Below are 22,560 nucleotides of genomic sequence, written 5' to 3'. Positions count from 1 at the left end.
TTTCAATTGTCTGGCTGCTGCAATGCAGACTTGCAGGGCTGCCACCAGCAAGTGATGGCTTAGCCAATCCGTAAAGACATGGCCCAAATTCCTTCCAACAAGCTCCCGCTCCCTTACCCACCATCAACAAGACTTTCTATAGTGCCGTAAAACGTTTGTAAATAGGTTTAAAGAAGCAGCTTGTCACATATTACAATGTATTGCAGATGGATAGGCATTATGTAGGGTGTGTATACTTTTAAAAACATTTTTATATTCGGCGGTTCTCAACATTGGTGCGATTAGTCTCGAATGTAGCATCATCGGCCAAAAATCTCCAATCTCCAATCCCCAGTATCTTAATCAGCAATTTAAACATGTTCATTCTCCAAAAATTATATGTTTTTTCTCTTAACTCAGTAAGACTGTAAATGTGACTTAAGCTTGACTTGTTAACTTTATTTTTTATATAACTTTTTGCTTTTCTGACATGTTTTGGCATCTTTTGCATGTTTTATGAACCTTTGCCTGTATGAAACAAAAAGCTGAATTGTGTATATATACAACGTTGAACAGGGAGAATTGTGCACATCTGTTTTTATGAAAATAAAAAGTAATAGCACTCTTGAGAAAAATGATTGTATTGGATGTAAGGAAAGATGATAATGATATACACCAGTGATGGTATTGCGTGCAATTCTGTAATCTGTCTTCATGTAGGCATTCAGTGGGCGATACTAAAGTGCCATTTTGCCTCCAGTCTTGTGTGAAGCCTCTGAAATACGCCATCGCAGTAAATGACCTTAGTACAGAGTACGTGCACAGATACGTCGGGAAGGAGCCCAGCGGCCTGCGCTTCAACAAACTCTTTCTGAATGAAGATGGTAAAGATTAAAATTGTTTGTTTATATGCACTGGGAATGTTTGTTTGCACTGATAGCATAACTTAGTGGTGAGAACACTGCCATTGCCCAGCAGTTCTACCTAGGCCCAAAGTTAACACATGGCAGTGGCATGTTCCGTAGACTGAAGGTAGACAAGGCAGCCTAAGAGGAATTTAAATATAATGTGGAGGTGGGAGGAGCTAGAGTTGGGCTTAGCATGCGCTAGGAGTAATCTTTGGGGTTGGAACGATGGTTATTAGGAATTAGTTTAACTATGATTTTATAGATACATATTGGGTTCTTGGTAGCATGTCAAATAAGGGTGAAAAAGGAAAGTTGTGATTTGGCATAATTACTTTTTTTTTTGCTTAGTTTTTCTTCCATTTGCAAAGCTGATATTAATAATGTGGAAAAAGTAGTGATCCCTCGTTTTAACCCAAGATTGTTTAGATTGTAAAAATGGCTAATTCTTTATACGCCAACTTGACCATTCAGACTATTTGCAGGCAAAAATCCCCATAGACTTCAAAGGAGATTTACGGCTGAGAACAGACTGTTTGGCATACAGTATATCGATTTAAGTGTCTGTCTAAATATGGTATAGTTGTAATCAAGTGATCTAGGAAAAGGAAATCATGCCTCGTAGACCTGTCTTTTATACAATGATGCTACAAAGGGATAAACCATTATTTTTCATTTTTTTAAGAATCAGTGTTTGTCATCATATCATTTATTTGTTCTCCATTGGTTGGTGTGTGGTGTGTGTGAATTTCTTCTAAATGTGCTATTTTTCGTGCATCCTTAAGTGCATCATTGTAACATATCAAATGCAGGATACAGCATTGTGAACATATCGGTGTATAATGTATGTAGTCTGTACATAACATTTAAAACAGCAGTTTTTTCATAATTAATTGATTTTGTATTTAAGGCCGCAATCTCTCCCCCCCCCCCTGTAAATTACCCCCTTTTTTTCAACTTTATATTTATTTTATAAAACAACATCAGTTAACATTATAACATTTTGAAATATGCATATAACATTGGAGAGGAGGGGGGGGGGGGGAAGGGAGAGAGGTGAGGGGGGGTAGTGGGGAGGGGTGAATAGGGACATGGCACAACAGTTACATGGTTAAATTACCCCCTTTTTTTGCAGAATTACAACTAGGATGGTCTTCCAGAGCTGAACCATGTGATTTCCAGCTCTTGGGGAGCCCCCTCTTCTCCCCCCTCACTGGTTCGCGAGATACTAACTGGGGAAGTAGCCGGTTATACTGTCTGTCTTTTAAAAGGAATTTAAATGGCTTTCCAGTAGGAAGCCACAATGTTGTTGATATGGCAGCTTCCTATTAACCTCAGATTTGGCTTCCATTTTGGAGAGGTAGAAAAGGCGAATGTTAATTCATTTAATTGAATTTGTTCTTTTAATAAAATGCATGATTCCATTACAAACATAGAATTTGATGGCAGATCAGAACTATTTGGCCCCCGCGTATCTTTACAGTACATCGCTAACAATCAAGTATTTTATTGGATTTATCGCCAGAACGTTGTGTTCCTTTTAGGGCAAGCAGCGCTCCTGGGCTTAAAAGGAACAAACTACTGTATATTGTATCTACTTTATCAGAACCTGGATAACACTTGGACCTTATTTACTAATTTCTAATGTTCACATGCTCATATATTTACACAGGCGAAAAACTAATATTTGATCAAACGCATTTTTCCTTTCTGTTTTGGGTTCCTAGATATCACTTATTTTTTTTCCTCACTTTCCCCCCCACCCCCCCTCAACCACAAATGTAATCTGGAGTTAACGGACTGTGAATGGGCATAGATAAATACATTAGGATTATTTATCATGTACGAGAACCATAATATACTACGCATCAGGGGTTCAGCATTGATATTTATAGCTCCAGCAGCATTAAACTGTCTGCTGTCTGTAGAGTTCCTGTCTCAGGGCTGTCATGTGCATGATTTGTTGTCCCAGTCTCTAATTTGCACATATTAATGGCGCTCAAGTGAATGAAATCCTGCTGACTTTGTCTGCTGTAAACAGGAGTGCTTTATTCATCCCATAATAGAAGATTAGCAATTAGGAGGTGAATCATGCTGAGCCGATGACATGCGATAATGATACCATTCTCAAAGTTCTTTGTATGCGATATCAATATTTGGATATGAAAAGAACATAAAGTGTGAATCTCGGTTGTATATTTGTGTGGAAAAGGCATTCAGTTGTATAAATTGATGACAAAAACATGTTTAAATAGTGGCCAACTCCAGTCCACAAGAGCCACCAAAAAGTCAGGTTTCCAGGATATGCCTGTCATTGTTTGAGCCACCTGTGCTGCAGTAGGTATATCCTGAAAACCTGACCGTTTTGTGGCCCTTGTGGACTGGATATGGCAACCCCTGCACTAAGCCATTAGTAAACCCGGGTGTGACTGTAGGGGTAGCCAGTCCTAATAATAAAAAATAAATGTAAAGCCCGACTGGTTACCCCTGAAAACTGTGGGACCCTGGTAGCTTAGAACAGGGGTGCACAAACAACATTTGCTCCTGTGCCCCCCTGCCTTGTGTCCCCCGGTGCTTGCACCCCCCCTTACTTATTGTGGGGGTCATGTGACGTCAATTGACACCACAATGCTATGGCAGTGCGCGTGTGACATCACGCCGCATGGTCCCAAGGCATCATTTGATGCCGCGTTGCCATGGAGATACTTTTAGACACCGGCTGAATCATGGTAAGTTGAGGTTCTCGATGCCTCAAGCGATCCCCCAGCATTTCATTTTTATGCCTATCACAGCTTTGGCATGTTTGTGAACAGCACAGATGACATCGACGAGTTCCTGAGATCCTTTGAGAATCAGTGCGTGCAGCACTCGTTCCGAGTCGGAGTGGGTAAAGTACCTGTACCCCCCAGCTAAACGGGAAGGCACTGAAAGCATTCTACGAGATCGAATGTGAGGATGGCCGGGATTATGAGCATGTGAAAGCCATCCTGCTGAACAGGTATTCGGTCAATGCCGAGGCATACTAGGAACACTCCCGGACGGAGGACAAGACGGCCCTGAACACTCATGACGAGTTTATCTCCCGGCTAGCTTATCTCAGTTGCTGGTGGGTAGAGGGGAGCAAAGCCAACACGCACTGAGAGCTGCTGGATCTGCTTATCCGAGAGCAGTTCTACCAAAAGTGCCTGCCCATGGTCCGTGAGTGGGTGATAAACCACAAACTCGCAGACTTCCAAGCGGCTTCCATGATGGCAGATAAATAAGTGACCTTCCGGCCACAGTATAGGAAGCGAGTCTTGCTCCCTGCTGCAGCACCTGCAGTCCGAGTACCCCGAGCTGCTGATCCAGCCTCTGTTACCTCAACGTGGAGGACAAAAACCCCTGCCGAGGGGAAGGTAGCAAAACAGAGTTTGTGCATGAGTGCTGGTACTATCAATGCAACCGGGCATCTGAGGCTAGATTGCCCCAATGCTCCCCGTTCCAGCAATTCCAACCCAGGGCAACGTACCCAAGCTGCTAAACTGATCGCCTACGTGGGATTGGCAACTGCAGTGGAGCAGCAGGCAGACATGCAGCAAGTACAGCAGTGGACCCAGGCGGCGGTCCCCACAGCAGCTAAGGCAGAGCAGCGGAGGATGCAGACGAGCATCATGTTGCAGCAGTCGGGCTGCAGGTGAATTATTTGCGGCGGAGGCACTTGCATCCCGGTGACAATAGGAGATCGGCGGGCAGCCGACCTGATGGACTCCAGGGCTACGGTAACTCTGGTGCGACCTGATATGGTCAGCCCAGAGCATCTGCTCCCAGGGACGGGGATGCAGGTGACAATGCCGGATGGTGCGCCCAGGTCCCTACAAGTTGCCTGAGTGCCTTGACTGGGGTGCCGGTCGAGGAGTGAGGGATGTCTCGGTGTCCTGCTTGACACCGATATTCTGCTCGGCAATGACCTGGGGCACTTTATCTGCTTAAATGCAGAGGATGCTCCTGTGTTTGAAGTCACAAGGAGCCAAAGTCGGGTGCTTGCCCAGGCAGGGGAGCCTTTGGTACCACTGCCCACTGAGGAGATCATCACTCCCCAGCTTTGGAGCCAACATTTCCGGGGTTCCCCGAGGAGACCAGGCAGGTAAGCCAGACCGAGTTCTTACAGTATCCTGACATACCTTCCAACGCATCTCCCCCACTTAGTGACTAATGGCGGGTTAGGCTCAGTGAACGGTTCAGGGAAGCTGTACTGTTCAATCCCAACTTGGAGGGAATGAGACTGCTGATGCCGAGTCTGCTTCCAAGAGTGGGTCGGAACAATTCCTCTGGCACCGTGGGCTCTTGTACAGATAGCAAGCCCCTGAAGCTCCAGTCAGTGTGGACCAGTAGAAGACAGCTAGTGGTAACCAAGGAATATAGGCAGCAGTTACTGCAGATAGCCCATTCCATCCCGCTAGCATGGCATCAGGGGGTCACCCGCACCAGAGCCCAGCTATTGCAGAATTTCTACTGGCCGGGGGCATCTCTGGAGGTATCGCTGTTCTGCCGCACCTGTAATGCTTGCCAGCGAGTAGGCAAGTCAGGTGACCGTGTGAAGGTCCCCCTGAGACCACAACCGATCATCAGCGAACCCTTCCAGAGGGTAGCGGTAGGTACAGTGGGACCGCTTCTGATACCTAGTCGGTCGGGGAAACGCTGCATTCTCACAGTGGTTCATTTTACAACCCGATACCCTGAGGCTGTGGCACTGTCCTCGATCGAGGCAAGGAAAGTGGCAGAGGCTCTGATTGAGATTTTTACCAGGGTAGGTTTCCCGAGTCAGATTCTAACTGATCAGGGGATGAAATTCATGTCTTAATTGCTCCAGTGTCTCTGGGCTACATCCGGGGTGAAAGCCCACTCACATTGCCCCTTACCACCCCCAAACTAACGGACTGTGTGAGTGCTTCAGTGGGACATTGAAACAGATGCCTCGAGCATTTGTGACAGACAGATTTCAGCACTTGTTGTTTGCCTACCGAGAGAGTACCGGCTTCTCCCCTTTCGAGCTTCTGTATGGGCGCCGTGTAATTATGTAATAAACTTAGATCCAGAAGAAGGTAGACAGGACTTATCACATCAATATACTGAAGGCATATCATGTGAGTGAGCCGGCAGTGCTGGCTATCTGTTGCCCACAGTCAGGGGATCCAGTGAGCCAAGCTCCCGCCCAATCTCCTAGGAGAAGACAGACAGGGGGCCACCGTAAATCAGGCAGGGATCGGTCCCCAGCTCGCAGCTTCCCAGCGGGAGCAAGCGAGAGCTATGCAAGAAGAGGAGTACCGGGTCCTGTTCATGGATAAGCCGGGCAGGACCCATCTCACCCATCTCACCCATCTCACTGATCACCCGCCCACACCGGGGATCATAGACCTCTCCACAAAAATACTTATAGAGTTTAAGCAGAGGTGAAGCGGAGCATAGAGGTGGAGGTAGAAGAGATGCTGACCCTAGGGTTAATAGTTCGATCTCAGAGTCCTTGGACTTCACCGGTAGTCCTAGTACCTGAGGACGGGACCACTTGGCTCTTTGTGGACTACCAGCAGCTCAATGCTCAGACCGTGTCAGATGCTTATCCCATGCTCCACATGGATGAGCTCTTAGATGAACTTGCCAGGGCAAGGTATCTGACTACCATGGATCTCTCTTGGTGATACTGGCAGATCCCTTTGACCCAGGAGGCGCGGGAGAAGTCTGCTTTCATCACCCGAGTAGCTTATGAGTTTACGGTTATGGCATTTGGGATGAAGAATGCCCCGGCTACCTTCCAGTGTCTTGGTCCATCGCTTACTAGAAGGGATGCAAGGTTTTGCAAGGGCATATCTGGATGACATTGCTGTGTTTAGTGATACCTGGGGGGCACATCTAGAGAATGTAGCGGCGGTGCTAGCGAGGATCAGGGAATCTGGGTTAACCCTCAAATCATCTAAGTGCCTGGTCGGCATGACGGAGGTATTGTCCCTCAGTCACCGGGTGGGAGGGGGCACCTCAAACCTAAACCTGCTAAAGTGGAGGCTATCGTTAACTGGCCAGTTCCACATACTAAAAAGCAAGTATTGACATTTTTAGGTACCGCCAGCTACTATAGGAAGTTGGTGCCCCAGTATAGTGCCCTGGCAAAACCCCTGACTGATTTGACTCAAAAGAGTCTCGGTTCTGGTAGCCTAGTCTCCTGTATGTGAGGAGGCGTTTCAGGTTCTGAAGTCTGCCTTGGCAAGTGCTCCGATCCTGGCAGCTCCTGACTACAGTGTGTTGAGGAGTCAGGGAGCGCAGTACACCAGGGTAGACATGAAAGGAGAAAGCATAACACAGGTGATAGTGCAACACTGTATGGTAAGGTGATAAATTAACTTTTGACTGGGGAAGGAAACAAGGGGAATAAGCAATGAATGGCTGACACAAATTATGGAGACAAAAAAGGATTTATTGAGCACACATTATGGAACACACAGATGCAATGGGGACTTACAAGAAAGCCCCAAATAAAGGCGATGTGAATAGAACACAGTCAGGGTCCGTTGTGTGAGGTAAAAAACCTGTGGGTGATGATGTTGCAGGGGGGTCAGGCTGCGCGGGTGATTCCTCCACTGCTACACATCACAGGACTTCGGGTTAGAACCTCTCACTCAGTCTTCCGCTACACGTGGCAGCATCAGCATCACACTGCGGACACCACGGGCTTCTAATTTCACAGGAAACAAGGACTCAACGCTCAATGGGATAAAGTCCCATGTAGGGACGAAACGCGTCAGAGTGGTTTTACCATGATGTCCAGCCTTTTTTTGCAATAAAGCATATTTTTATTTATCAAGCTTGTGTCGGTACTAGGAAGTAGTGACCATGCGTCCTTTTCTACTTCTATTCCTTTTTTGGTATGGAGCACACATCAGTCTCAATTGCCACAGGTGTTCATCATTTGCATTGAGCAGAGGCGGTATCCAGCTGATCTACACGCCGGAACACACTGCATGCGGTTTCCCAAGTCACAGCACGGTTGATTGCCTCCTGGATGCGGCCCCAGGACGATCGACGTTCTAGAGCGCACCGCCTTCGGGACCCCAGTTCAGCACAGCCGGTGGTTCCTGTGACGCAGCTCCCACGTCATCTACATCGGTGAGCTGAGGGATTGGCGTTACACGCCAGGCAGCAGAGCAGTTGCGGTTATCCATCTGTACCTCGCGCAGGAGCGCCCTGCCTTTCCGGTCCTCAGCAGCTGTGAACCCGCTTGCTACATACAGGTTGGATGGGAATTCGCTCCACTACACAGCACGGCTAGAAGGGTGGCAGGGTTACCAGTCGGTTCAGGTTAGCATTATTGGGACATTTATTGAGTTACTGTTGGTGCGGCTGTGGTCTGTACTCAGTACCTTCAGTCCACATTTGCTTATTAACCCCCGACTGGTGTGCTTATACCTTTACAGCCACTCCGGATTTCATTATTTCTTTATTACTAACTATTTACACCTGCATTGAGACTTTTCCTAGTTACTCCTGGACAGTGATTACAATTGTGCATATATGATTTGTAGCATTGGATCATTGGAGGTCACTCTCCACCTTTTTCTGATGGGGTAACTAACCCAGAGCCTTCTTCTTAAGGGGGAAGGTGTGACGGTGGGTGTCACGGTAACTTATGACAAGATATAACAAACACCAAATATCTGGGTTGAACTGAACGAGGCTTAGATATAATAAAATATATTTATTCCTTAAAAAGGTGAACACAGCAATATAGTACAATTAACAGACAAGAAGGTAACACTTACTTAGGGTTGGGGAATGGAGAAGTATCAGCTAGCAATTCTTCAGCAATCCGGTGACATTCAAGGTGAAATCAGAAGAACAATAAAAACTGTAGGGTTGACACAGTTAATATACCTTTGTAACCTTATTCTTAACATTGAATACAGACTATTGGTGAACAATTATCTGTATCCAATCCCTAACGTGGAAACACAGTTTAACCCATGCCCCCCAGCTAGTTCGCCCATGCGTACTGGGACTCTGAGGGTCTTATTTCTGTAGCCCCATAATTAAATCAGGGGTGACGACCAGGCTACCAGATGAAGTATCTGGCAGGATCTTCATTGTTTGTAGGTGTAGATATAACACTTACAAACCACTCCAGTTTGATGCTTCTCCACCCTCAGGTAAACAGTTAGAGTGGCAGAGTCTTTTGATCAGTACTTGGTTCCTAGTGTAAACAATCAGGGCAGTTAACTTTTGATCACAGGGCTATGCTAAATCATTCGGCTGCCCTTCCTGACCTATTAGCATAGCAGATGGAGTCTGCATTTTCAGAGCATTTTAATATCTTCACATATTAATAAGTTCTGTTCTGGTGGGCCCAGTGGGTCGAAATTTGCCAGTTTTTAATGCCTACAGTGACTCTACATATTGGCCAAATTTCAACTCTCTGCTACCTCCAGAACCGGAGATACAGAAATGCGCTTTAATAAAAAAAAAATTAAATACAGGATTATAATGAAACATGGGAACAGGGGAACATACATTTTCCTGACATAACAAGGTGTAAGCCACATTCCTGGACCGCAGTCCAGTTAACCCCTTGCCTCCCTGGTGAGGTCAGGGGGTGGCCATATGGGGTGCAACCCCTTTAATACCGGGCCAACCCCCTCTCCCTCTACAGTGGGGTAGCCAGTCTTCATAATAAAGGTGAAGCCCGACTGGTTACCCCTGAAAACCGTGGGTCCCTAGTAGCTTAGAAGCACCATAAGCCAGGGACACTGTGTGTATATCCTAAAACGTGCCCTGTTGTGTTCTTTCCTGCTATGTAATTAACCTGGGATTTCGGGAGTGGGAGTTTAAAGGGGGATATTGGTGAAATTTGGGTGAAAAATGTATATAAAACATGTGTAGGAGTTCGGGGGCCAAGATACCGGTAGTATGTATTTGTAGCCGACGTGCAGGCAGGCTCTGCGGGTACGCAAGTGAGTTACATCAGGGCTACACAGTTTCCCCCAAAATCCTGATTTTCGGTCCCAAATAGGCCAGTCCCATTTATACCGCATTTATTATGTTCCCATAAGTTTAATATGTTTTAGAAAGTGTGTATTCATCTCTATACAGTCAGTCCTGGCAATCTAAATAGGAGCCGGGATGTCTGCATAGAGATCAGTGATCAAAGAGAAGTGAAGTCGAGAGGTATTGAACAGTTTGGTGAGCGGGGAAGGGCGCAGTACTGGGTCCGGAGAACAAGGGCTCCCCGCGGGGGAGACAATTGGTCTTCCAGACCTGGTGGAGCCTGCCCAGTGGGAGGCAATGGGCTGGCTCGGAGAAGCTCCTGCTCGTAGGCAAAATTCCCTTTGGCCAATTCATATTTCCCCACTCGCCCGGCTTTTCGAGCCGGCTTGACACACCCCCTCCTCTGATGTAGACAGCCAGATGAGCCCCATTCTGATTGGCTGGTACAGTTACGATCCGTTCTCTGGTCGCCAGTCTCCATGTTAAGCATAGGACGGCGAGGTCTATGTAAGGAGACTGCCTGATCAGAGAACCAGACTATCTTGAGGCTTGGGTCATTGAGGCGCTGACAGGCTTTTCAAAGTTGCTCTGTTGTGAATAGCAGAGCAACCGGCTTCACTTTTAGCCAGGGAAGGCTGCCCAGCCGAGACCAAGTTTTTAAAGACGCAGCAAAGTTCTGAATGGAGAACGAAGCGGGGAAAGCACTGCGGCTCTCCCGAAAAGATTACTGCGTGTTCCTGGACGTGAGTCGGACAGGTTAATCCTTCCCGAAGCAGGCGCTCTGCACCTAGTTGAGGCTAGATATTCACCCCAGACCCCAGTTAAGTGTGATTTACCTGTATTTTGTCTATCATTTGTATGTCTGCGGGTTTTACCCGAATAAACCTCATTTTATTCCACTACCTTGTTCTGCCGAGTGAATTGATCCCGAAAGGTAAAAAGGTGTCAAAAGCACTGGTATCCCGTGACACCGGGTTTAGCACGCTGTTGGCGGTTCCTTTCATGGTGTCCGTCACCGAACTTTAATCTTGGGCGTACCAGAGGTCAGCAACACAATGGGTGGCTGGCCACTCTGGATATGAAAGGGTTAAACTATCAGGAGGAACAAGCAACCTCCAAAACATAATGATGTAGCCTCTGGTAAAACAACCTGTTCAAAGGGCAGATATTAATACATGTAATATTTCCTTAATGTGTTGCAGATAAGCCTCACAATCCTATGGTGAATGCTGGTGCTATTGTGATCACTTCTTTAATAAAGGTAAGTTAATCTCTGGATTCCTAAAATGTATTTATTTTCCCCTTCAGCAGTTTGCATTTTGGATTTCTAATCTCTCACAACTGGATTAAAAAAATAAAAAAAAAAAAAACATTGGCGCCAACTGTAAGAAACTAGATTAACCAGCTTGATTGCATGTGCCTTTGTCACAGATTGATCCAGTTAAATGATTTGCTTTTGTAATTTGGAGCCAATTGCACCATAGTGATGCATTTCCCCGAAAGCACGAGGTTTCCGGAACAGAACCGCATTGATTTAAGCTCTGGGGATCCCCTACTTCCCAAAATAATTACCAATGTAGGTGCTACCGGTTGTAGCCCTGGCTGGATTCACAATATGGCAGTTAAATAGTTCCACGTCTTGTGGGCCAATAGGACGCCATGACGTCATCCCTTGGGGCTTCCTATTGGCCCATGTGATGCAGGAACTTTAAACTGCATAGAGATACCGGCACTCCCTTCCGATGTAAGTCTCTCGGTAAGCATATAGGGTCTCCCTGAGCTGAAATTAATGTGATTCAGCTTTGGAGACCCCTGCTTCAAACCTTTTAAAAATCAGACTGTTGCCTGGAGTCCTCCTTTAAATCTTGAATTTGCAGACACCCCACAACTTAATGGCAGGTCTATTTTTTCCAGTTCCTGCAAAAAGCAAATGAGAGAGCCCCTTATTTGAGCTATACTGTAGAGCAGCGGTGCGCAAACTGGGTGGGGAGGAGGGGCGTAAGATTTTTCTGGGGGGGGGGGGGGGGCGCGGGTGGTTGCAGAGGCCCCGCACTCTTCCCCGAGGCATTTAAATTAAATGCCGGGAGACCGCGTGAGGTCTCTGCAACCTTAACTTACCTGATTCAGACGGCTTCTGGTCACATCAGCATGACAACGCGGCGTCAAATGACACCGCTGGTCATGTGAAGTGACGGCATGGAAACGAGCGTCAAATGACGCGGCGGGGCCACATGATGTCACGTGACCCTCTGCGTCATTTGATGCCAGGTCACTGGGGAGAGGGGGCGCGAGCTCCAGAGCCAGCACACGGGGGGCGCAATAGAAAAACTGTGCGCACCCTGCTGTAGAGCACTCTAGTGCTCAGACCTCTCCAGAATAATAAAAGCTCATAGGTTTTCATTCTGCTAGAGATTAGAATGTCATTGAAACTATTTGTGCATGGTCCTTTGTGATGCCCCATAACAGCTGCCTATTTATTTAGAATTGCCTGGACACGATGAGAAAGCAATGTTGCATACAGTAAGACATCAATGTAGGCAAAATGATGTACACGTTGCATCTCACTCTTCAATCATTTCCTGTTTTTCTAATTTGGTAAAATAGGGATGTAGATGTAGACAATATTATTTATTTGTCTTGTTGGGGATTGACACCATTATGATTGACTGACTAAAATCTGTTTTAATCACTGTGCCCTAATGCGTGCAATTTGAGTTTTCCTGCATTAGATATAATTGCTTAAGTAAAACAAACAGCAATGATCTTGATTTATTGACCTTTTTGCAGTTAGACTTCTGATTTAAATGTAAAATGCTAATAAACTCGGCTTAAATTCTGGGCGAACCTTTTAAGAAATGTTCGTAGTGTGTTTTATTGCCAACAAAGTTAAATATATTGTAATTTCACTAGATGTTGCTAATGAGAGCTGTCCCATTTAAATAAGGACACAATAAAACCATTTGCCTATCTCAAGCAATGATTCATATACAAGTATTTAGAACCAGGCGTGTAGCACGCCGATATTTATTGTGCTGTGTATCAACCTCAAACTGTCCTCCAATGTCTAAAACATTGTAGAAGTTGCACACTAGACACTTCGATAACACAAGAAATCTTCCCCTTCTATCATTACAAATGCTTAAAATCAAGCCATGTCCAAGTCTTCATTATTTATGTTCTGGTCCATAGGATCACATTTCTCTTCATGCTAGAATGTGGCTAGCCATAATCTCTTTATATACTCCATGTTTGATAGACATGTTTAATGCCTCTCACATAAACTGTGGGGAAAAGCAAATTCTAATCTTCTGGTAAATACTGTAGAGGCACGTTAAATAGATACACAACTGTTATTATAAGTAAACCTATTGTAAAGAATTATACTGTAGTAACCTATTAAAAGTATTAGATCGTAATGGGGAGAAGAATTGCAGTACATACGAAGATTTGTGGTCTGGGAAAGGCTTTAGTGGGCAATTTTTAACGCTTGCTAGTTGAAGTTGGTTAACCGTAATTTTTTTTTTTTAACGAATAATGACTAAATTGACAGGCAAAGTTCATGCTCCCACCTCCCTTTCTCAGTAATTAAATTTTGTAAAGCAGCAAGTGCTCCTCCCTATGTACTCTGTTTTTTTTTTGATGAGGAACTGCGCGGTCCTACAGAGTTGAACCTTGTTAATTTTGATTCTGGGGATCATCCCAATTTTCTGACATACCCAACAGTGAAATTACTATTGTCCCTTCCTGGGTCCTACAGGAGGTTTAAATAGTTGCCCAAAAGGAAGAAGGAGCACATAACGTTTCTGCTTTTTATTGGGCCATGTGACGTGGGAAATTTGAGCGGCCATTTTGTTTGCCACTAACTAAACACTGCTAGCTTCCCCAGTAATTATCTTGTGAACCAGGAGGACCCCAGAGCTGAAATGATTGTGGTTCAGCTCCGGAGGATCCCTTGTTCCCATTCTGTGTAAATAGACTTTTCATGACCAGGGGGCACATTTGTAAGGCCCTTGTAGGACTGAAATGATTAAAGCCTAGCATTGCATGCATTAAAGTTACCTGTTGTTCAGCCATTGGTTGACATTGTTTTCCAAAAATATTACCGGCTAAATTAATTACTCTTGTTTCTATAAAGCATTTTTTTACATAACTTATGTAAAATACTGTACCATAATTTACAGTATAGTGACCTATCTTTTCTGATCTCTCAAAGCATATGTTAATATTGCATTTCAAAGGTGTGTGTGTGGTTTAAATGTTGTTACATATTTTACAGCATTAGGATCTGTGGAATACTGCAACAGTTCAGTGAAGTTGGTAATTTCTTCTTTCGATTTGTGTTTGTTTTTCTCATTGAACAGATCTTTAAAACAAGAACTTAATCCCAAGTATTGTCCTGGCATTCTATCTAAACCTAATCCTCGAATGAAATGTCTGACTAGATTTGTAGAAGCATTTGGATTGATCATCTTTTTAATTGCTAGTAAAATTCAATTGGTTACCTTTTAAGAAACACAAATTTTAGCAAACGTAATAAATGGTAATCTGAGTATAGGTCGTAATGAGACTATACATGTCTGATAGCACTGCTTTTGTTCAGATGCATTTGTGGGAATGAGATTCACAGATTATCTGCTGTGCTCTAATCCATTTATCCAGTGGAAAATCAGGAAGGCTTTATGCATTTTAATCCCTTTCACTGTCGGGAGCCCGTGATGCATTGAGGCCAGTAATTTAGTGCTCTGCATACAGTATGTTGCAATTGCAACTTGTGTATAATATCATGTCTGGCATTCCTAATGCTTGTTTCACAATGCATGTGTACAGAGGTAGCCATTTTATTTTTGTTCCTGGGATGTGGGAATATATGCTGCAATATATTTTGCCAACATTGGCATTAATGAACAAAAGTGTTCCCGATATTCTGAATGACACTGGGGACGATGTCACTAATTAAATTGGTAGCAGCTTTTCAAATGTAGGCTTTAAAGCATTACACTGACTAGAAAACAAGTCAATGTACCTTAAATATAATACATGTTGCTTTTGTGGAAGATTGGTTACAGCTTTTATCCAATTGAAGCAAGGTTTTATTCACCAGGGCTGAAATACACATACATTTTTAAACACCCTACATAATACTACTTTATTACAAGATGTGTTGTAATAAATTCCTACATTTTAATTACATCATGTTCATATTTCATGCTGTGCACTTGTTGGAGACATCACTTAAAATCCTTTACATTTGTTTAATTGTATCTCGTTGATGTGAAGTCAAAAATATTCATGAACCATCCTTAACAAAAAAGGTAGTTGAGACCAACAATTAATTTTTCATTCCACTGCTTCCCTACCTCATTTCCCATATTTTAATTAATAGAATATTAATATTTCTAAAATGAATGTTCATACTGGATACCGTTGGGGATTCTGCATATATGGAGGCACAATATTTAGCCTGTAGAGTAAAAAGTGCACATTTAAAAGAATTGTGTTTTCTTTTGATGGAGGAAAGAGGAGTCTTATCCAGAAAAAAATATCTTAAAATATAAAGAAGTCCATGTACAATTATGAAAATTAGACAGGAGAACCTCTATATACCAACACTACTTTCTACATATTGCTACTTTTCTAGACTATTTTTGCCATTCTGAAGCATAGATCATACACAACAGGTCTTTGATACCATCACATCTAAATACTGTATATAGGGTCATATTTACTAAGCCGTGTTGAAAAGTGTCTTATGGCATAACACTGCTTAGTGAGAATGGACCACAATGCAAGCCTATTTTGTTAATCATTACCCCTTTGTAAAGGGTAATGTGTGGCAGGCCCTTCTGGTAGCAATGTAGCTGAAACTTGCTATTAACCATAACCATAGAAAAATAATGGTAATGCAGTCTGTAACATTATGACTGGTCCATATGGAGCAGAGGTGTCTGTATTCAAAGCAAATCAATATTGAGCCGATTACTAGCACGGTTTCATTTCCTGATGTTCAGTCTTTAGATGCAACACAATTAATACCAGGTATGGAGTTCAATTAACACATCTGACATTATCTTATTAACTCTGTTTAGTGCAGAGGTGACCAACTCCACTCCTCAAAGGCCACCAACAGGTCAGGCATTCAGGATATTCCTGCTGCAGCACAGGTGGCTCAGTTAAAGACTTAGCCACTGATTTAGCAACCGTGCTGAAGCAGGGATATCCTGAAAACCTGACCTGTTGGTGGCCCCTGAGAACTTGAGTTGGCCACCCATAGTTTAGTGCGTCGAACAAACCTTAGATTTGCCAGTAGCTGTTCTGTAACGTTAGGAATCTGAGATCCCTTTACCTGCCTCTCATACCTGTTCTACATCCCCTGCATCTGGCATTTAACAAAACCATCTTTCTAAATGTTAAAAATACTAAGTATGCATATTTCTCTGTTTATTAAGTAAGAGAGTAGAAAACTCACTAAGGTAATTCACTGCAAAGTCGTCCCCCCCCCCCCCCCTTCAAACCTTTATTTTTGTGGGGCTAAATAGAATACATAAATTTAATTTAATATGTTGCATGTACTTTTTTTTTATTTTACAGCATGGAGCGAGCAATGCTGAAAAATTTGATTATGTAAGTAAATCCTCTTAATAAATCATTTCCATCTTTTTTTTTTTGCTCCCTTACATACAGTATGCATAACAAGTAAAGACTACTAATAGATTCTACTTTTTCATGATGCACTAAAGAATAACCGTTTTTATTGTATAGCTCTGACATAGTATGTTGTGCTGTACATTCTGTAGCTTCTTTCAACCACAAGTCCCTATCCCAAAGAGCTTACAATATAAATGAAAAGGAACGTGGAATATTGAAAAGAGGATATATTGCTCCTTATATTAATTGTATAGACCGTAGTATACAGATATAGGTGTGTGTGTGTGTGTGTGTGTGTGTGTGTGTGTGTGTGTGTGTGTGTGTGTGTGTGTGTGTGTGTGTGTGTGTGTGTGTGTCCATCTATCCATCTATATCAACTTAATTTGATTTTGTTTCAACAGGTGATGCAATTTTTAAATAAGATGGCTGGTAACGAATATGTTGGATTTAGTAATGCCACGTAAGTCTGGGCCATTTCTTCCTTCCATTTCCTTAAAGCACACTGTTTAAACACTCAAAGCACGGTAAAACGGCAAAATGTTTAGGTTCATACAGCAGAGGGGGGGGGGGGGGGGGGAAGGAACAGCAGTTCCAATATCGGTGCTCTAGAGCAGCGGTGTTCAAACTGGGGGGCGCTATATTTTCTGAGGAGGGCTGTGGCAGTTATAGGGGTCCAGCGCTCTCCCCCCAGACATTTAAATTAAATGCCGGGGGACTGCGCGAGGCCTGCCTCTATAAAACACTTACCTTCCCTTCCAGCGACGCGTCGTCCTGGTAACACTGCGTCAAAATACACCACTGGGTCACGTTACCATGGCGACGTGACATCACATGACCCCACGTGTCATTTGACGCCGGGGTCGAGCGGAGGGGGGGGGGGGGCGCGAGGTGCCAAGGAGAGCAGGCAGGTGTGCTCACGGGGAAAAGTTTGCGCACCCGTGCTCTGGAGTGTACAAATCATAATCCATGAATAAATGTCTGTATATGGAACATGTAACAATGATTCTGTTTGTAGAAGAAGTGTAGTCTGACACATAAATGAGTCATGTATAGAAGAACGTCACATTTGTACTCCAAACATAAAGAGAGGCCTTATAATAGTACTCAGAAGGGATGTCTGTGAGACCATCAAGTGTGGTAAACCCAGACCCCCTCATGACTTGAAGGTAATATCTCCTGGAGCTAGACTGTAAATAATCTCAATAAGTCCTTGCATATCAATGGTACAATCATGTCGAATAGTACTCGCGACCTTGTGGTTCGTAGGTCTGAAGTTGGCGTGCTCCCAGCCTTGAATCGAATACCTAAAATGATATCCCTTGGGGGAAGGAATAAGCGCTGCACTGCCTTGAAAAACGATGGAAGCTGGATTGCTCAAAATTAAAAGCAATTTATTGGCTTGTCAGCATCATGCTAAAAAAGCAAAGAACAGTAGAGGAACCTCCTGAAGCGTTTCACGCATGCGTGCGCTTTGTCAATGACAATACACGACAGAGGTTCCTCTGCTGTTGGCTTGTCCGCAACATGGTAAAAAAGCCAATAAATTGCTTTTAATTTTGAGCGATCCAGCCTTCATCGTTTTTCAAGGCAGTGCACCGCTTATTCCTTCCCTCCCGGGATATCATTTTCATACAGTATAAGGTGAGGGGGCAAGTGAAGGAGAAAAACTGGAAGAGCACTACTGTAGGTATAAAAAAAAAGTAGAAAGGAGGGTGCGTATCCCATAAAAAGATTATTTATTGGTCATGGAAAAACAGGGCAATGGAGAGCCCTACTAACGTTTCACGCTTCACAGAGCGCTTTCTCAAGGGCAAGTGATGCTGGTATCGGGGGAGCGCAAGCTTTTGCTGCTGCGTCCCCTACCTTGCGTCCTCTGGCGCTCGCGCCCCTCCCCTTATCTTGATGCGGCGTCAAATAACGCTGCAGCGTCATTTGATGCGCAACGCGGCGTGTGACATCACAACACATGACCCCACTGCATCATTTGCCGTTGCGTTGCCATGGAGACGGCGCCGGCAGAGTCAAGGTAAATTGATGTTACAGAGGCCTTGCGCTATCCCCATGTATTTAATTTAAATGCCGCCATGCCCCCCCCCCCCCGAAAAATGGGGGCGCGTACACCTGCTATAAGTAGTTCAAAGCCGTTTTGAAATTCTGAAAAAGTGTCTTGTTTTTATTTACAGTGGGCATTCTGAATTGAAGGGTTAACGGTGACACTGTGCTTATTTGCATGTCACCACCCAGAATCCCTAGCTGCAGTGGAAGCAATGTACTGTATGACAAGAGATAATGGGGAAAGGCAGGGTTGCAGGCCTGTCTGAGATGTGAATGTGCTCACAAGTGGTATTTTTATTTGCTGAATAGAAGGGTTGATTTGTCAATATTTTTGGCCTCAACCTTGTGAATAGGATAAGCAGATTTCAGTTATTCTCTTTTCCAGCCCGTTAAATTACTAATTGTGAAAGAGGCACAAGGGCAGTAAAACCCACCCTCTGAGCAGGAGGTCTCTAGGACACCATCTGCAATGCCCTGACCGTGGACCCCGCAGTTCATGGTTTTATTTTTTTTTACCTGGACTGCTGCTTTAATTTGTAATGCATGAACAGCCTAGTTTTAAATATTTAAATGTCATTGGTTCAAGCTAATTCAATGGGAGACTGCAACTTTAACCATTAACCTTTAATCATTGTTTGTCCTTTATGGGTGGGATTTGTGATATTTATTGGGATCAAAAAAAATACAAGCTGCACAGGGTAAAAAAAAAAAGAGCATATGAATATATACAGTTGCTAAAAAATAAAAATAGCGATTCCTTACTGATATTTAGCACTAAGATAGATAGCAAGCGTCAACCGGCTCCCCATAGTAATGATTAAATACCAAGTTTAGTATTGTGAAAAACAAAAAAAAATGACTGATACATGGCAAGGCATTAGGACTGAAGGTCCTTCTCTATCTTGAAGATAAAGTGTGTCACCTTAGGCTATGCTTATAGTGCCGGCGACGGTAACGTCAGGCTGCGGTCACTGGAAAAATCAAATTGAGATGACTTCCAGCTATTGCGACCAAGCAGTCGCTCTGTCACGTCACGCTTACAATAAGAGCACGCGGCGACGGCGGCAATTAATTTGTTTTGACGCAACGTCACGTAGCTGTCGCCGGCACTATAAGTGCAGTCTAAGTCAATAAGCCCATGGAGCGATTTCTTTGTTCCAGTATTTATTCAGGGACAGATATAGAGCACAGCATCGTACTTTACAAGCATTACAGTAGGCATTGCAACAAGTTATGAATGGAGAATAAGTCATTGTAAGTTCCAAGTAATTCTGAATTCAATATACATAGAATCACACACTTATACCAGATTTCAGGAAATCCGAGCAATACCTTGTATGTACTTGTTTTTCCCAATTTCAACATGTTACATTTCACCGATACCATATTGTCTGATTCTGTTATCCATCCTCATTACATTTTAACGATTATGCCCCGTTCTTGGCCTTGTCTGTTTTTCTAACACAATGTCCTGCCTGTCTTCCAAGTTGTGATATATGTCTTCCTAGTCCTAATTTAGACTCTATTCTTATCTATTTATCCTTGGACTGTAATACTGCACATTTGATAAACAATGGAGGAAAGAACCCCAGTAGAGCACTCATACACTGTGTTGAGATGATGGTGTAAATTTAAAACTAAACTTTATTAGAAACATAGTAAATCAATGGGGATTCAAATAGGGTTAAACTCTGTATCACTACGCTTAATTACCTAAGGGATATGATAGTCCCCAGGTAGGTAGTCGTTATTGAAGTGTTGCTTGAGTACACTAGCCCCCAGCCACCTTAATTAGGGAAGCCTGGGGGAAAGCTAGATTGAGGGATTATAAATACTATTCTTATATGGAAGGCCAATTATATACTTGTAGTGCATTGGTGCAATAGTGTTGAAATGACACTGCTAATGGTGGGTTGATTGCACAGCCTGTAGTTAGCAATAGAGTGTCATTTAAATCTTGATAAGATAATGCACCTATGTTGCCTTAGGGTTAAATGAACAGTGTAAATTACTGCCTCAAGGATACACAACAGCTATAGCTCTAGGTCATATTGTTGAGACCTCTAGCTCTAGCTGAGATTGCACAGTGTAGTTATAATAAAGTGTGCTGCACTTCTAAAACCTGTTGCTAACTGCAGTAGGTGATAGATTAAATAGAGCACCGTATAGACAAATGGTGGCAGTTGCTATATAATATAAAATGAGGCTCCCTTAGACCATCGGGTAATAGATGAGTGTAAACTGTGCAGGAGCTGAGTCTCAGCGCTGCCTGCTCTGTCATTAAGCATAGATAGCAGCGTCTGTGTCAGAGGGCTCAGTGCCTGCACCTAAGGCTAAGGCCCCGCTCCCTCCGTCAGCGCGCCAGCACTGCAGACAGGCGGGGCGCTGACAGACACAGACCGCGATATGCGGTCTGTAGGGAGCGGGAGCCGGGGCTGGAGTGGGAGGGAGGGTGTGGTTTAAGCGGGGGGCGTGGTTTAAACGGGGGGTGGTTTAAGCGGGGGGCGTGGTTTAAGCGGAGGGACCCGCTACCCCCCCCCCCCCCCTCCACGGGCTCGAGCTGCTGCGGGCTGCCCTAGGTGTGTGATCGGCTGGGCTTGTACAGACAGCACTGGGAGAGGGACACTGTTTCCGGCTGCAGCAGGAGACTAACTCACACGCTGACACTCATGCACACACATGCACGCACACGCACACTCACACTCACACTCACGCACACACATACACAAACACAGACAGGCACACACACACACACAGGCACACACACACACAGGCAGGCACTCACGCTGCCTTCCCTCCACACTCTCCTCCCCGCTCCCCGAAGCCTCTCCTCCTCCCGAAGCCTCCCCTCCTCCCGAAGCCTCCCCTCCTCATTGGCTCACAGCCACACCACGTGACGCGTCGACGCTAGGAATTACAATTCTCTTGAATCCCCTGGCGGCTGACGCGTCACAGCGTGTAGTGAGCTGTGCCGTGAGGGGGGACCGGCTCGGGAGGATTCCCCTGCTGGTGGGGAAAGCTCGTGCAGCCGCCCGCGCTGCCGGGCGCAGCGGGTCCCAGGCCTAACTGAGGAGTTCTGCCCTAATAATAAGATTATCTTATCAAGATTTAAATGACACTCTATTGCTAACTACAGACTGTGCAATCAACCCACCATTAGCAGTGTCATTTCAACACTATTGCACCAATGCACTACAAGTATATAATTGGCATTCCATATAAGAATAGTATTTATAATCCCTCAATCTAGCTTTCCCCCAGGCTTCCCTAATTAAGATGGCTGGGGGCTAGTGTACTCAAGCAACACTTCAATAACGACTACATACCTGGGGACTATCATATCCCTTAGGTAATTAGCGTAGTGATACAGAGTTTAATCCTATTTTAATCTCCATTGTTTTACTATGTTTCTAATAAAGTTTAGTTTTAAATTTACATCATCATCTCAACACAGTGTATGAGTGCTCTACTGGGGTTCTTTCCTCCATTGTTTATCATTCTTATATTGTCCCATCAGCACCTACACCCATCATTACTAATTCACTATTGCAAGCAGTAGCGGGGGTTTCTCTATAGTTTAATACTGCACATTTGCATGTTTTTCTTACATCTTCTAACTTTCGTTAACTAAATGTATACCAAGCAGATATATGTATATGTAGCGGTGTTTCCCCCACCCTCTGGGAGATTGTGCCACTACACAGTGTCGTGCTGGTTACCTGCTGACTTACAGGATACTGAGTGGTCCGCCGGTGGTATTGGGGACATCAGGACAGGCTTCAGGGGTACTAACTGGTTCTTCCTCACTGTGTCAGCGCCTCTATCTCTTGCAGGCTCCAGGGATGTGGAGACAATTACTGCAGGAGTACTCGCACTACTCCCCAGATAGATTGCACACCAGGCAGGAGTATATTTTATAACAACTGGGATCTTTATTCTTCTCTCAGCATACTGTAAAGCATACACTAGT

General features: G+C 44.3%; 1 protein-coding gene across 3 annotated transcripts in view; it reads left to right on the top strand.

Moving 5' to 3' along the window:
• The window catches only part of GLS (glutaminase), a 133,115-nt gene that overhangs the window by 62,178 nt on the left and 48,377 nt on the right, over window positions 1-22,560 (top strand). For all 3 annotated transcript variants that reach the window (XM_075608356.1, XM_075608358.1, XM_075608357.1), the window contains exons 6-9: window positions 700-863; window positions 11,093-11,151; window positions 16,479-16,511; window positions 16,937-16,995. In XM_075608356.1, coding sequence (XP_075464471.1) covers window positions 700-863; window positions 11,093-11,151; window positions 16,479-16,511; window positions 16,937-16,995 — 315 coding nt within the window. The remainder of the gene's footprint in view (window positions 1-699; window positions 864-11,092; window positions 11,152-16,478; window positions 16,512-16,936; window positions 16,996-22,560) is intronic.

Source organism: Ascaphus truei, chromosome 7 (genome assembly GCF_040206685.1).
Source record: "Ascaphus truei isolate aAscTru1 chromosome 7, aAscTru1.hap1, whole genome shotgun sequence".
NCBI lineage: Eukaryota > Metazoa > Chordata > Amphibia > Anura > Ascaphidae > Ascaphus > Ascaphus truei.
The sequence above is the reverse complement of the archived record's forward strand: the minus strand, read 5'-3'. Positions and strand labels throughout refer to the sequence as shown.